Source organism: Lycium barbarum, chromosome 12 (genome assembly GCF_019175385.1).
Source record: "Lycium barbarum isolate Lr01 chromosome 12, ASM1917538v2, whole genome shotgun sequence".
Classification (NCBI taxonomy): domain Eukaryota; kingdom Viridiplantae; phylum Streptophyta; class Magnoliopsida; order Solanales; family Solanaceae; genus Lycium; species Lycium barbarum.
The window spans coordinates 73,185,283-73,200,254 of record NC_083348.1 but is presented as its reverse complement, the minus strand read 5'-3'; the positions used below and the strand labels follow the sequence as shown (position 1 = coordinate 73,200,254).

At 33.4% G+C, this 14,972-nt stretch overlaps 2 protein-coding genes across 6 annotated transcripts; both read left to right on the top strand.

Annotated features, from left to right (window-relative positions):
- Nucleotides 1-402: 402 nt before the first annotated feature.
- On the top strand, nt 403-3,976 carry LOC132621472 (plant intracellular Ras-group-related LRR protein 4-like). 3 transcript variants are annotated; one of them, XM_060335755.1, is made up of 5 exons: nt 405-570; nt 1,002-1,633; nt 2,001-2,914; nt 3,322-3,519; nt 3,730-3,976. In XM_060335755.1, the coding sequence occupies exons 2-4, from the start codon at nt 1,015-1,017 to the stop codon at nt 3,469-3,471; spliced, it is 1,683 nt and encodes a 560-aa protein (XP_060191738.1). In that variant the 5' UTR covers nt 405-570; nt 1,002-1,014; the 3' UTR covers nt 3,472-3,519; nt 3,730-3,976. The 3 variants fall into 3 exon arrangements, with proteins under 3 accessions (XP_060191737.1, XP_060191738.1, XP_060191736.1); XM_060335753.1 differs by having other exon boundaries at nt 406-570; nt 741-1,633; XM_060335754.1 differs by having other exon boundaries at nt 403-1,633; nt 3,685-3,976.
- Nucleotides 3,977-8,632: 4,656 nt separating this feature from the next.
- LOC132622241 (eukaryotic translation initiation factor 6-2-like) lies at nt 8,633-13,730 on the top strand. Of its 3 annotated transcripts, XM_060336815.1 has the most exons (8): nt 8,633-8,695; nt 9,022-9,073; nt 9,160-9,256; nt 9,871-9,962; nt 10,063-10,107; nt 12,129-12,259; nt 13,046-13,156; nt 13,302-13,730. In XM_060336815.1, the coding sequence occupies exons 2-8, from the start codon at nt 9,064-9,066 to the stop codon at nt 13,554-13,556; spliced, it is 741 nt and encodes a 246-aa protein (XP_060192798.1). In that variant the 5' UTR covers nt 8,633-8,695; nt 9,022-9,063; the 3' UTR covers nt 13,557-13,730. The 3 variants fall into 3 exon arrangements, with proteins under 3 accessions (XP_060192798.1, XP_060192799.1, XP_060192797.1); XM_060336814.1 differs by lacking the exon at nt 8,633-8,695 and having other exon boundaries at nt 8,724-9,073; XM_060336816.1 differs by lacking the exons at nt 8,633-8,695; nt 13,046-13,156 and having other exon boundaries at nt 8,722-9,073.
- Nucleotides 13,731-14,972: the final 1,242 nt, after the last annotated feature.

The following is a 14,972-nucleotide window of genomic DNA, read 5'->3' as shown; positions in this document are numbered from 1 at the left end:
CTTATTTTAGTTGTTTTTTATGTTAAAATGAATCTTGGTAAAATAAAAAAGTGATTTTAAGTATTTATTTTTAAGTTAAAATAGTAAAAATAAATCAAAAGTCATAAATTAAAATTTCTAACTCTGACTTTTTATCTTATAGCCAATCCACACAGGCTTTTAGTACACCATTCGTTCCGATTTAATTGTCTTACTTTCATTTGTTTTAAAAAATGTCCTTATATAAAAAATAGACAATTCAAACATCATATATGGTAAATTTAAAACTATCAAATTTAAAATATATTTTAGTACATTACACACATCAGTAATTTTTTATTCTTTAAACTTTGCTCTTAGCGAAATTTAGACACTAAAATTGGGATGGGGAAGTTTTTCTTTTTTGTATAAATAAATTGTCATCCTATGACGGATGTCGTTGGATTTTCCACAGAACCAAACAAGGCTCATTTTCTTCTCTTTAGATAACTCATCCTTTTTCTTCCTTCCTCTCTCTGTGTTCTCCAGGTTTCTCTTACAGTTTCACAAACATTGTTGATTTATCTCGAAGAGAAAAAGCCACTGAATAGAGTGAGTGAATGAATTTTCTTTCCTTAAGTGGAGTTTGGAGCTTTATCAGTGCAAAGTTTTGCTTTTCAATTTTCTTTTTTTTTTCCCCCTTCCTTTTTTTGTGGGTTTTTTTTTTTTTTTTTTTTTTTTTTTTCATTTTTATGAGTGTTTTTTGCGTGTTTTCAATATAGGAAAATACGGCGAAAAATAAGCTTTACTATGCATGTCTTCATGTGGGTAAAAGGTTTGAATTGCTGTCATCGTTAATTGGCGCTTTCTAGAAACTTGTAGATAAGAAAGAAAACTAAGCTACGGTTTTTTCATTTTTCTTGATCTAGTGATTTCGTCTTTGTTATTTTTGGCTTCGAAAAATACGGTGTTTTTGTCCTGAGTTGTTAATTAATTTTGAATTAAAATTCTTCTGGGTGTTTCTTGTTTTCGAGAAATTTCAGAAAAAATATTGAAATGGGGTCATCAGGAATGTCAATTGACGAGATTGTCCAAGAAATTATGAGAATTCATGGATCTTTACCGACTAGACCATCCATTGATGAAGTTGAAGCTGCAAGAGATTTAATTGGAAACCTGGAGAAAGAAGATCAGTTGAAATTAGATGCTATTTCCAGGCAAAATAAAAGGAAAGGTGTTCCAGAAGAACTGTTCAAAATTTTACAAGAGATGCAGAGAAACATGGTTCATTTTCAAAGTAAAGAACAAAAAAGGGACGCTTTGAAACTGTTAGATCTTGAGAATGTTTACTGTGTGTTCGACGAATTGGTTCAAAGAGCTTCGAAATGTTTGCCTTCTAATAATTCCAATGGTTTATCTTCGACGACTTCCAGCAGCAGCAACTTAATTTCACCGGCAACGACCGCGACTGCGACTACGGCTACTTCTTCATCGAGTTTTTATAACGGGAAATCGCCTGTTAAAGCGTCTGAACTGTATAGTAGAGATGACAGTTACTTGAATAAGGCAAAAGCTACGTTTCTTGTTGATGGAATTGGTGCTGGGCTTCGATCTGGAGATGCTTATTCATCTGGCCCCAAAATTGTTGATTCCACCTTAAAGCCAGCAACTAGTGGTATGTTTCATCTATTTGCTGCACCATATTTGGTTATGCATTTCTAGCGAATTTGGTTATATAAATAGAGTTACTGGTAAAAAAAATAACTTTTTTCGCGAGTTTTACACCCCAACTATCACCATCCATGTATTAAAAACACCTGGAAGCTGATTAGGCCAACTATCGGTTGTTCCCTTTTGCTACTTGAACTATCAAGTGGGTGTCTTTTAATATATTGATAGTTGAGCGGTGAAACTCGCGGTGTTTCGCGGAAAAGTGATAGTTGAGGATGTTTTTGACCATTATCTTTATAAAATTATTGTTTTGTTGTGTTGATTCAAAGTTCTTATGTTAATCAAGAAGACCCTGGTTACTTTGTTTGTAGGTCAAGACGGTGAGAAATTAAGTTTGATTAAGCTTGCTAGTATGATTGAAGTTTCATCGAAAAAAGGAAGTCGAGAGCTTATGCTTCGGAGTAAATTGTCCGATCAAGTAGAATGGATTCCAGATTCTATAGGGAAGCTATCAAGTTTGATCACTTTGGATCTGTCTGAGAATCGAATTACTGTCCTACCCACCACCATAGGGGGGCTTTCATCATTGCAAAAGCTAGATTTGCACTCAAACAAAATTGTTGAGCTGCCTGATTCCATTGGAGATCTGCTTAACTTGGTCTATCTTGATCTAAGTGGTAATAACTTGAAGTTATTGCCCGCGAGTTTTGCTAGGTTAGCTCGCCTTGAAGAACTTGATATGAGCTCTAACAGCCTGTCAGTACTCCCTGAGACAATTGGCTCCTTAGTAAGTCTTAAGAAATTGATTGTGGAAACTAATAACCTTGACGAACTTCCACACACTATTGGTCAATGTACTTCTCTCAAAGAGCTTCGTGCGGACTATAACCGGCTTAAAGCTCTTCCGGAAGCAGTGGGACGAATCGAGTCTTTGGAGGTTCTGTCTGTGCGTTACAATAACATCAGGCAATTGCCCACAACTATGTCAGCCCTTACAAGTTTGAAAGAGCTCAATGTTAGTTTCAATGAAATCGAAGCAGTGCCTGAGAGCTTGTGCTTTGCTACTAGCTTGGTAAAGCTGAACATTAGCAACAATTTTGCAGACCTTAGATCACTACCAAGGTCCATTGGGAACCTTGAGTTGCTTGAAGAATTGGACATGAGTAACAACCAGATACGAGTTCTTCCAGACTCATTTAGGATGCTCTCAAGTTTGCGGGTCCTTAAAACCGATGGAAATCCTTTGGAAGTGCCACCAGGAAACATCCTTGAGAAGGGAGCACAGGTTTGTTTCATTTTACTATATTGTGCTTTCTGAATTTTTATCTTAGCCCTTCTTTCCTGAGACCTTAAGGTCGCTTGGTAGGGTGTATAAGGTGTGTTACGAATGTTGGGATTTAGTAATGCTGAGATTAGTTATGCTGCCATTAATTTTTATCCGTTGTTTGGTTTGTTGTACTAAATATAATGCATTGTATTAGAATAGGAGTAGTACTTGTATTGTTAATGCGGTACGGTATAGGGTGTATAACTAATGCAGGTATTACTTATACATTAGGTTGAAAACACTACCAAACAAGGGAAAGCTAATAACAATATTATTTTCTCCAATACCTCCTACCAAACGATCCCTAACTATATTTATTGTTTAAGATGATTGGATCACTAATGTTTAGTTTCACTGATTCTCAGGCTGTTGTTAAATATATGGGTGATCTGGTTGCCAATCGGGATGTGAAGGCGCAACCCGTGAAGAAGAAGAAGAAATCATGGGCTCAAATATGCTGCTTTTCAACATCCAACAAACGTCAGCGCAATGGTACGGACCATGTTAATGCCTGAAGTGCTGCAGCTTCGATACAAATGTTTGAACAACACTATCTATATCTGGTATGCTATTTCTCCTCCTTACCAAGCTGGTCATTATGGTTTTCTTAATTAGATTCTTGGAACTGACCAAGCAGCTTCCTAGAGGAGTATTTTATTGTTAGGTGCATTATATATGCTGATTGCATTAACATGCTGATTTGCGTTAATTACAATAATGAAATGTAGGGATATAAGGGTAACGCCTCACATGCTCTGTGTTATCCGTTGTAGGAAATGAGCTGGAAGATAGCTGCCATTTCAGTTGAATTCAACCAATTTTGCCAGCGAAATTCATCAACTTTCTTGTTGTTCCAGATCTTGCTCTAGTCATTGCCACGTGTTTTTTTTATTCTCATTTTGTTTCATTCTATGTAATTCTTTTAATGCTCTTTGCTGTATTCAGCTGTAAACTTTTCCTCGATTATGTAAAATGAGATGTACAATCTATCATACCCGGCAGACGAAGAAATTCTTATCCTATTTGGCTTCTCTCAGCGTTAAATAATCAATCAATTTACTGGTTTCAGAATTTCTGATTAGTTGAATATTGAATATACTATTGGAAAGTCAGCCTTAAATTAGTTTGTCATCATCCGCTCGAAGTTTTAGTACGGCGAACTTGTATGGAATCTTGTTATATTTTGGAGACGAATCCTGCTAAGGTCAAATGAGGGATGGCTTAGACTTGTAGTCCTTTTGTCAATAAAATTTTAGGGGCGGCCATGATATTCTGTACCAACTATAGTTGACCTAAAACATTTTTGGCGAGTTTTCTACATTCAATTGGATTTATGTGAAGTATTAAAGTAGGCATCATAAATATGCCGAAATACCCGAAGTACAGCAGCCATTTCTTTACTGGTCGTAACTCATGGAGTAAGTATTATTCTTCTCATTAATAATTATTCTCTGTGTCCCAAAAAAATTATCTTATTTTCCTTATTAGTTTATTTCAAAAAGATTGACGCTTTTTCATATTTAAAAATAATTTAACTTTATGAGATGATTTACAGTCACACAAATATCTAATGTTTATTTGGATTACACATTTCAAAAGTCTTCCTTTATTTCTTAAACTTCGTGTCAAGTCAAAATAAGATAATTTTTTTGGGATGGAGGGAGTGTCTTTTATTAGTACTCCTCCCATTCCATAATAAATGATATTTTTAGTTTATGCACACCCTTTAAGAAATTGCTCACTCCTAAAAAAATTATGAGTGTTTTTACTAACATACTCTTAATTAATGCCTAAAAAAAAAGCTACTTAATAATTCTTGATTATAAATAAGGTTAAGTTTGGAAGAACAAGATCATTTTTTTCTTGAAATTCTAAAACACAATTTATTTTGAAACAAAATGAAAAACTTAAAACATCACTTATTATGAAACCGAGGAAGTAGTATTTTATGCTATCATTATTCCTCGAGACAAAAGGCCCTAATCTTTTCGATGACCTTACTTTATTAAGCGGAAAGCTTTTCTTTATTTCAATCAAAATTATGTGAGCACGTTAAGCCGCAGGAAGCCGGTGGTTGCGTTCAAATCAAATGGGGGGAAATTATTATAGCCCAAATGGTTTTCTATCATAAGGCGGATTTATGATTAAATTTTGTGGGTTTCTATAACTATTTCAAGTTGCTAATACAGTAATAATAACTGATTTCATAGTTAAATATTTATAGCTATTTAATGGTTTTCATTTGGCCAAAAGTTACCACACTCTCATGAACCCCATAATCGATCCTCTAACTATGCTCTTGACTACCAGAACTCGCCTTTTAATCATCTTTCTTTCTCTCTATGTTTAAGTAAAAAAATCAAATGCTAATTGTAAGGATGAATTTCCTAGTGTTAGCTTTTCGGGTTAGGGTAGTGGCATAATTATTGGTCATATTCCCCATGGATAATTAAACAGGTCTACTTTTGTTTACGTTAGAAGTCAATGTAATGATGGTTGCTGAGTTCGTTGTTCAGTAAAATTGGTTTTAATAATGCTTTTTAAAACGATTAAACTAATCGTTTGTGATGGTGCATGAGTAATCCTTTCCAGATTAGCAGGTCCGTGTGAGTCAGCTAAACAAACACATTGGGGTCGTCATTTAACTTGTGTCCGCTTTGTAATTTTTGCAGGTTTATCCACTTTAGGCACAAATTCAGATAGTTGCGTCTGAAGCTTGACAACTTTAGACATTCATGTTTGAAAGTGTTATCAGATGTTTTCACCTGATGTATGATATGCCTTGTTAAGGCAAAGCTCACACATTTTTTTACCGAGGGGCGTATAAAAATTGGCTAAATTTCAGTCATGTAGATATGAATTTAATAAAAAAGATTCAGACGCACATGACTAAAATTTTAGCCTATTTTTACTTCAGTCGTGCATACAAACTTTAATCATTGATTCTTAAGCGAGACATTGGTATATTCTGCAAAAGAATGCGTAAGATGTGTACTACCCAATAGTGAACCTAATATAAACTAGTAATATGATATATACTGAACATAATATACTATATATTATGTCTGTACGGTAAAAACTACCCCAACATGATATAAATTATTAATATGATATATACTGAACACGATATACAATATATTAGATATATACATTTTACACTACCTAATAGCTAACGTAGATTTAGTTTTAGCATATATGTATACCAATATGCTATATATTTTCTGCAATGCATTAATATAAAATACCTTTAAATAAAATATACACCGAACATTATATATAATATAATATACTGAGCATGATATACTATATATTAGATAGACACAATAGTGCTTCCTTAGTAGTATTTAACAAAATGGAGAATTTGTAGGGCTTAATTAATTTTATTAAATATTCCTCATGTTTATAGCATGTTTGGCCAAGCTTACTTTCCCCCCAAAAATACTTATTTTTTCAATAAATGCTTATTTTAAAAAACGTGAGGTGTTTGATCAAGCTTTTGAGAGAAAATAAGTGTTTTTGGGGAGTAGCAGAAACAGTTTTTCAGAAGCTAAAAAAAATAGTTTTTGTTCAAAAGCACTTTTTTGAAAAGTACACATAGAAGCAATTTTTAAAAGCTTGGCCAAACATTAATTGCTGCTCAAAAGTACTTTTTAAATTAATTGGCCAAACACGAACTGCTTTTTAAAAAAATACTTTTGAAAAAAGTACTTTTTAAAATAAGCTATTTTTAAAAACTTGGCCAAACAGGCTATTAGTCGACTCAATCGAAAGAAAAAATAACCTATCAGATTTAGTTTCCTCATTTATAGGAAAATTCTCATATCTAAAGGGTTTCTCCTTTACTCACAAATTAAGACAGATGACACAACTTGATTGAAGAATTTAACTATAAATATTACAAAAAGATATTTTAAGACGGCCAAATTAATCATATCATAAATTTTTATAGTAGAGATAAATAGGCTAAAAAATTTCAATAAAGAAAATAAACGCGGTATTATAAACCACTAGGGAGGTAAGTGTTACGAAGTCATATGTGGAGCTTTCTAAAATTATCCCAAAAGAAAAAAGAAAATACTAGTAAAAATTTCGAAAACCATAAAAGGTTATGCGGAAGTACGTGACTTGAAGCCCAAGAAACCAAAATTTAGCCCGGTACGTGACTCGAGTTTTTTTTTATTGATTGATATTATATCATATTGATACTTTTGATTATCCCGAAATTGGAATCTGATCATCTAGTTTCCTGGAATTGAACCTGAATTCATCGATTTATGTACCAGTATCTTGTGATTCCGAGTCCAAAGTTACAATTTTAATTTATTTTCTTATTTTTTATTATATTTTTGTTTATATTTCTAAGGGAAAAGGTGCAAATATACCCTTCAATTTCGCGATTTAGAGCAGATATACCCCTCGTTCCAAAAGTGGTGTATATATACCCCTGCCGTTACAAAATAGTGCAAATATACACTTTTCGTTGACGGGATTTAAAAAAAAAAATCATTTAGGTTATTTTTTAATTAAAAAAAATGTCACGTGACTTTAAGAAGAAGTCTAACTATTTTTTTAGTAGACATACTTGCCACATAGTAATTATTTTTCTGGTGGGTCGGGTCTGGGTCGTTTTAAAAAACGGATAGACTTATTTTTTTAAAGTCACAAAGATATTTTTTTAAAACGAACTAGACCCGACCCACCAGAAAAAAATTACTATGTGGCTTTAGAAAAGTATGTCTACTAAAAAAAATGGTTAGACTTTTTCTTGAAGTCACGCGACATTTTTTTTAATTAAAAAATAACCTATATTATGTTTTTTTTTTAAATCCCGTCAACATAGTGCACCACTAGAAAAAAAAAAGGGAAAAATATATTAAGTAGGAATTGATTTTTAGTCCTTTAGAAAAATAACTCAACATTTAATTAAGTGTACCACGGATTCCAACAAATAATATTATATCGTTTTAAAAAATATATAGTCAAATCTCTCTATGACAGCATCGTTGGGTTCGATTTTTTTTTCCTGTTATAGATAATGGTTGTTATACATGTATAGCAACATTTGACATTTTAGATAATAGTTGGTTGCTATAAGCAAAAAGAAAAGATGCATAAAATCTAATTTTTAATTTTTTTTAATGCTATATAAAAATAACAAAATTATTTAAATTTTAAATCTCAAAGATATGCATCTTCACTAACTAAACATTAAAGAAAATTAATACAATGTCAATAAATTCATAACTGAATGAATAAAGTTTTAAGTCACAAGACACACACTTTAAATTTGCTTGAAAATTAAATTCTTTCAAGATTGATTGAAGAAATTTATAATTATAGCTTGTTTCGTATTTCTCTTAGTGGTGATGTAACACTTGAATTGACGAAGATTTGTGTCCAAACATACAGCAAACGGGTATCCAATTGCTTTCAGGGAATCTAAGAATTGAATCGTTGAATCGTCTATCCCCATCCAAGTAACAATAGATATTCTATTTTTTTAAAGATGATTAATTATTATATTATCAAAAATTGCTGTTATAGGTAACATACTGTTCTAGAAAAGTAAAATATAACATGAAAAATTTATTCCTAAAAAACTTAGGCGGTTATATATGCTCTTATATGTCCTTTAGCTTAAAAACAAAAACCTGAACTCCCATATATTTGGCCCTACTCGAACAAAAGTGATAGCAGAACCGACAAAGGCGCCACTATTTTTCTGCGGCAACTCTCAATGTAGGTTCTTATACTATTCTAAAATACTATAATTTGTCTACTCCAAATTTTTCATGTAGTTCTTTGTGATTTTACAAGTTGCCTTCTGTTCTTATTTGGTTCCCATGTTATCTCAAGAAAAAGGCCAAAAATAAGCCCCACAGATAAAATATTTATACTGCTTGTTTATGTTTTGGGATTAAAAGCCATAAATTTCAAGTTTTTACTGCCCCCTTCTGTTAATGTTAGAAGTATTTACTGAGTTTGATAGTTAGAAGAGTATGTGTAATTATTTTTTGTTTACCAAGAATACTAATTGTTGAAGTTGTCTGATTGGCTGTTGGCAGAATCTTCAAAAATTGTAGGAGCTGTGTCCTTTTTAGCAAGTCATGGCCACTAGTGAGTTACTATAAGATTGTTTCATTCTGATATATTCAATTGTAGTATTTGTTTATGTGTGTGAAGGTTCCTTTTTTAATATGTAGGGCTGCAATTTGAGAATTCTTGTGATATTGGAGTATATTCCAAGCTGACTAATGCATACTGCTTAGTTGGTATTGGGGGTTCTGAAAAATTCTACAGGTTCATCTTTCTTGATGTTTAAACTAACACACACTTTGTTTGGATGGTTGTTACCTATTAGTTTATAATGTATTGTGTTGTACTGTATTGTTTTAATGAATACAATATTTAGATAGATTGTGTCGTTTTCTGTCGTTACATAATGTTAGACTTCAACAATTTGAAGAATAAACCTACAAGAAAAGTAGGGTTCGGTATAGAGTTATCATAAAAAAGGTACGGTAAAGGATTAAGTTTGATTATTAGATAGTACTAAGCAAGACAAAATGAGAAGAAAAAAAATAATGACGCGATCACACCAAATTGGTCGTGACATAAAATGAATAAGTAACAATCAAAACAAACATTGTATTTAAACTAACAACACAATATAATACAATAGGTAACAACCATCCAAACAAGCTCTAAAAGATTAGAGAGAAAAAAATGATGTGGAATGATGAAAAACGGAAACATGAATGGAATATAAATACTTAAGCAGGGGTTATAGAAAGATTTAAAATTAAGAAAGTGTCTTTCTTGTTAACTTTCTCTGTTTCTAGAGAAGTTGACTCTCCCATTTCTACTGGAATTGTATTATGGAAAGAGTTGTAATTTTTGTGCTTTCCTTCCAGTACATTTGAGGATGAGTTAGGTGTTATTCGAGGCTTTCCAGTGATTAAAACATCCATTAATGGAAGCTGGTCAGTTGGAAGACTCTGTGCTGGTATTCAACAAATATTCTAACTATATTCTGGAATTCTAAAGCCCTTTTGCCCTCCGATTTTTCTGTGAGAACTAAGCTTCAAACTTCCAATTTTCTGCAGGAAACAAAAACGGGCTTCTATTGCCTTACACCACTACACCTCAAGGTAATAACATAATTTGCTGTGCTATATGTATTCAGTTCTAGAGTTTATAGTTTTTTCTTTTAGTTTTAGTTTTCATCTGTGATACTCCAATAGGATTCCATACATAGGACGAGTTCAACCATTGCAAACATCCGATGTTAATAATTTTTTACCAATGTTAAATCCAGTATTATTCAAGGATTTCAAATGAAAGCCAAAATTTAGGAATTATAAGCTGTAGAAAATACCTAGGAATACTATAGTACAAAAATTACTTAGGTTTTAATATGGAAGTTCAAACTCATGTTAATTTATAGACTGCCATAACTGTTGATTGTGCAAACATATGTCAGTCTAGTTGCTTGTAGGGGTGGGCATGGTATGGTATTTGAAACTTCGGTTCGGTAACTTCGGTATTCGGTTTTTAAAAATACGATACCATTACCATACCAAATTAATTCGGTACGGTTCGGTATTTTTAAGTTCGGTTTCGGTATTTCACGGTACGGTAATTCGGTAACCATAGTTTATTTGACTTCGACTTACGTATATACTCATGTAATAAAGGATTATGACTTCGAGATTTCTCAATTATATTAAACTAACACCATACACAAATAGACGTATTTAAAAGAAAGTACAAGCAATTTTCTTCGTTAATCAATTGCACAACAGACATTTGAATCACGATAGAGTAGTCAAAGTTTCAAAGTCTAAACAACATTAGCCAAAATTAAGCATAATCTTCGGTCCTAAACAATTTTACACCAAAAATTTCATTCAGCAGTAGAGAGAATAGGCCATTTCCACCATTTCAAGTCTTAATGTATTGGAAAAATAGCAGAGACAAATTAAAGGCTGCTTCTTGGCCTCAGCATATGTGAAAGACTAAAAGCATGAAAATATTGGATAAAAAGTTAGTTTTGATGGTACAATTTTCTATTAGATACAAATTGGCATTAAATGAGATGTGATGTAATTTTTTATACGAAAACTAGTCTATATATTTAGCAGTAGTAAATATAATATATATGGATTGTATATATGTAGTATAAACTTCGGTATGGTATACGGTATTTCGGTATCCATTTTATAAATACCAAATACCATACCGAATACCAAAGAAAATTTAAATTCATACCAAATACCATAATACTAAAATCGCGGTATTAAAAACTTCGGTATCGGTATGGTATTCGGTATGTACCATACCGTGTCCACCCCTAGTTGCTTGTATTCATATAGAGCCTTTAGAATACTTATTTCTATGCTGGCGATGGATATAAGTTGGACTTGCTATGAAAGAATTTGTGGGTTAGAAGAAAATTTCATTAGTTGTTGGTCTGCAACATTGCTGTTCTTGAACTCTTGCGACAGTTTTGGGCCTGGAAGGCCACTAATAAATCCTATATAAACTCACAAAGTGTTAACAATTTGATGCTCATTTGGACTAATGTTTCCATCTTATATTTTAGTCACAATAAGCATTATTCCGTTCTTGAAGTTTATTTTTGGGGTTAGTTCTTCTCATAGTTATGGTGTAGCATAGCTGGAATTTCCTTTTTATATCCCCACTGCTGACATGGGATAGGTGTTCAAATCAGAAAACATTGGCTAAATTAATTTACAGAAAACATGAGTTGCCGGTTTAGGGCTGGTGATTGGAAAATTAGAAATTAGGATTGTTGATTGTCAACGCCTGATTAATGATATCCAGGAAAGTCTCTATTAATGTAATGCTTATTTTCTGTTACAGTGATAGTTTAATGACAATGCTACTAAAGATGCGTGATTAGATTTTATTGCAAACTTCTTTACTTAATGCTTAATAGTGTGTGGAGAAAAGATTCAAGCATGTCCATATAAATAAGATTCAAACACGCTCCCTATAGCATGATGTTTAGCATTCACCGTACAGTTTCATGTTTATTGGGTAGGACTGTGATGTCATTCTAACTTGGTCATAATACCTTCCGTTCACTTATATCGTCTGGTATTTATTTGACTTTGCATCTGGTTTTCTGCTCTTTCGGTGGTTGAAGAACTTCAGCACTTGAGGAATAGTCTACCAGATTCTGTTGAGGTACAATGCATTGACGAGGCACATTCTGCCTTGGGAAACTGCATAGCATGCAATGATCATGTCGCTCTTATACATCCTGATCTTGACAAGGTTATCTTTAACTTGTTTTTATACAGAATGGAATGTCATTATGTGGTCTCTGGAATTTCATTCCTCTCTATATATTCCAAAAATTTAGTAAACCGAGTTGTCAAAATTTGAGCGTCGCCATTAGGTAACTGCTGTGATGTTTTGGTTGTCTATGATTATCTATGAATTGGCCTTTTCTCTATTTTATTCTACAGAACACACGAGTGGTCTGTCAAAATTAAAGCAGTCGGAGTTGTGATGTTTTGTGGCATTATTGTGTTAGGATGTGCATAACTAAAGAAAGGATCTTTGAAAATTGTAGTTCCACTACTGGGGATTTCTCGGTTATCAAAAAAATTGTAGTCCGAGTCCTTTATGCACAATTTTCCAGTATCTATTTATTTAAGCGTCTTCCATCTGATATAAAATTTTACCTTATAAAAAAATAAAGCGTCTTCCATCTGATATTGTGTCATCTTACACTCTGTTTAGCTCCAAGGAAGGGGATATCTTGATTGACTTCTCCTAGGAGAAGCATTTTCATCTCCTTGTATTAGCCCTTGGCGCTTCTCTTTTACTACCGCTACCTCTGCCATATTTTTTGCTGTTTAAACATATTCTATCATCACCATATAATCATGGCGATCGTTGGAGTTTGTCATGCCCTGAATATGGATTTAACTATAGCCTGAGTTTATCAAGATTCAGCAATAGGATTATTCTCCTTTGGGATAAATTAATAGAGTGTCCAGCTTACTTATCATAATCTTGTGTTGTGCTCATGTTAGGTTTTTTTATCTTTACCAGGACACGGAAGAGATGATTGCTGATGTTCTTGGCGTTGAAGTTTTTAGGCAAACGATAGCTGGGAATGTTCTTGTTGGCAGCTATTGTTCTTTATCCAACAAAGGGGGCTTGGTAAGTATAATTTTCTACAATGGGAGAACCAGGGAAGAGGATATATGCTTACTGCACCTTGTTGACAGTTGCAGGGGCTACAAGACACAGAAATATGTTAATATAGTTTTCCTAATTTTGGTGAAATTTTGTTTTGGAACTACAGGTTCATCCTGGTACATCCATTGAAGATTTGGGCGAGCTTTCAACTCTTCTTCAGGTTCCTCTGGTTGCAGGAACTGTGAATAGGGGTAGTAATGTGATCGCTGCTGGATTGACCGTTAATGACTGGACAGCTTTTTGTGGCTCAGACACTACAGCGACAAAATTGGCTGTTATTGACAGTGTATTCGGGTTGAGAGATGCTCAACCTAGGGCGATTGGTGTTGAAATAAAGAAATCATTGATAGACAGTAGTTAGATTTGAGTTCTGTGGTTTATGTTGCATGTTCTTTAGAGTGTTTCTATGGATTAGAGTTTGAGCTGTTGCTCTTAATTTTACTTATGGATGCACAAATTTTGGTCCAGTTGTAAAAAATTAACTACGTTCTCCTATTTTCAAGTGTTTATTAAGTACGTTTAGTTACTTATTGCCTTTTGCTGAAAACAACTTTTGTTCGTTATTTTGCTTGAGAGCTTAAATATGGCATCGATCAATTGCCAGAACTACGATACGTACTTTTTCCTAAATTATATACCATCCGTACTTTACTTTTAGCAATAATGATTACTAGTATGCAGTATTTCAATTGGGAAGGTCCAATTAAAGTTGGACCCTAGTCAGGGGCAGGTCAACAGTATGTGTGGCCTTAAGCCAATATTGACGAGAGGACTTAACCTTTGAAATTTTATTTTCCTAACTTTTTGAGATGCAAAATTGTTAATAACTTTTTTTTTTTTTAATAATTGTATCCTTTCAAGGTTGAGAAAATCCATATAAAGGACCAAAATGTAAGAATTACTTGGCGAAAGATTATACTCATTGCCTCTTTTTGAATGGACTCTTTCGAAATTGATGTTGTCCGCGTTGGTAGGGAATATGAAGGGATTAGAGAAAGAGATCTATGAAAATTTGAAAATATTTTTTATTTTCTATTATGATGGGGGAGAAAAGTATTTAATTGGACATATTATTTCAATTGAATTTCTGTAATGTTATTAAATAAAACTGGCTCAAATACTCGAGTCAAAATCGATAGATTTAGATGATCTCAAGTTGATTCGCTAAATTATATATAAATATATGCCAACAAAAGAAACAAAGAACATGTTTAAGGTAAGTTCTTTGCGTATGAGGTAAGTTCATATCTGTGTAATATGCATATGGATTTTTTAATTTATTTCTTTTATTGGTATTTGTGAGATATGCATATGGATTTTTTATTTGTATAATATGCATATCTGTAAGGTTAGTCCCAGCGACAACCTTGCAATCCGACATAAGCTCTTGGTGATGGATTTAGAGATCAAGAAGAAGAAGAAGAAAAGGGTCGTGGATGACCGGCCTAGGATCAGATGGGGGAGTTTGACCCTGACTAGTGCCTTGGAGATGGGAGAGAAATTGACTGCTAGGGGGGCCTGGGAGAGTAATGGGGATGCGACCAGTATGTGAGATAGGATGGCTAGTTGCATTAGGGTAATAGCTAGGGAGGTGCTGGGGGTCTCGACAGGTAGTCGTGGTGGGCATCGAGGGGACTGGTGGTGGAATGGAGAAGTTCAAGGGAAGGTGGAAACAAAGAAGGTGGCGTATGCGAAGTTGGTAGAAAGCAAGGATGAGGTAGAGAAGTGGACTAATAGGGAACTTTATAAGATGGCAAGGAAGAAGGCGAAGTTGGCG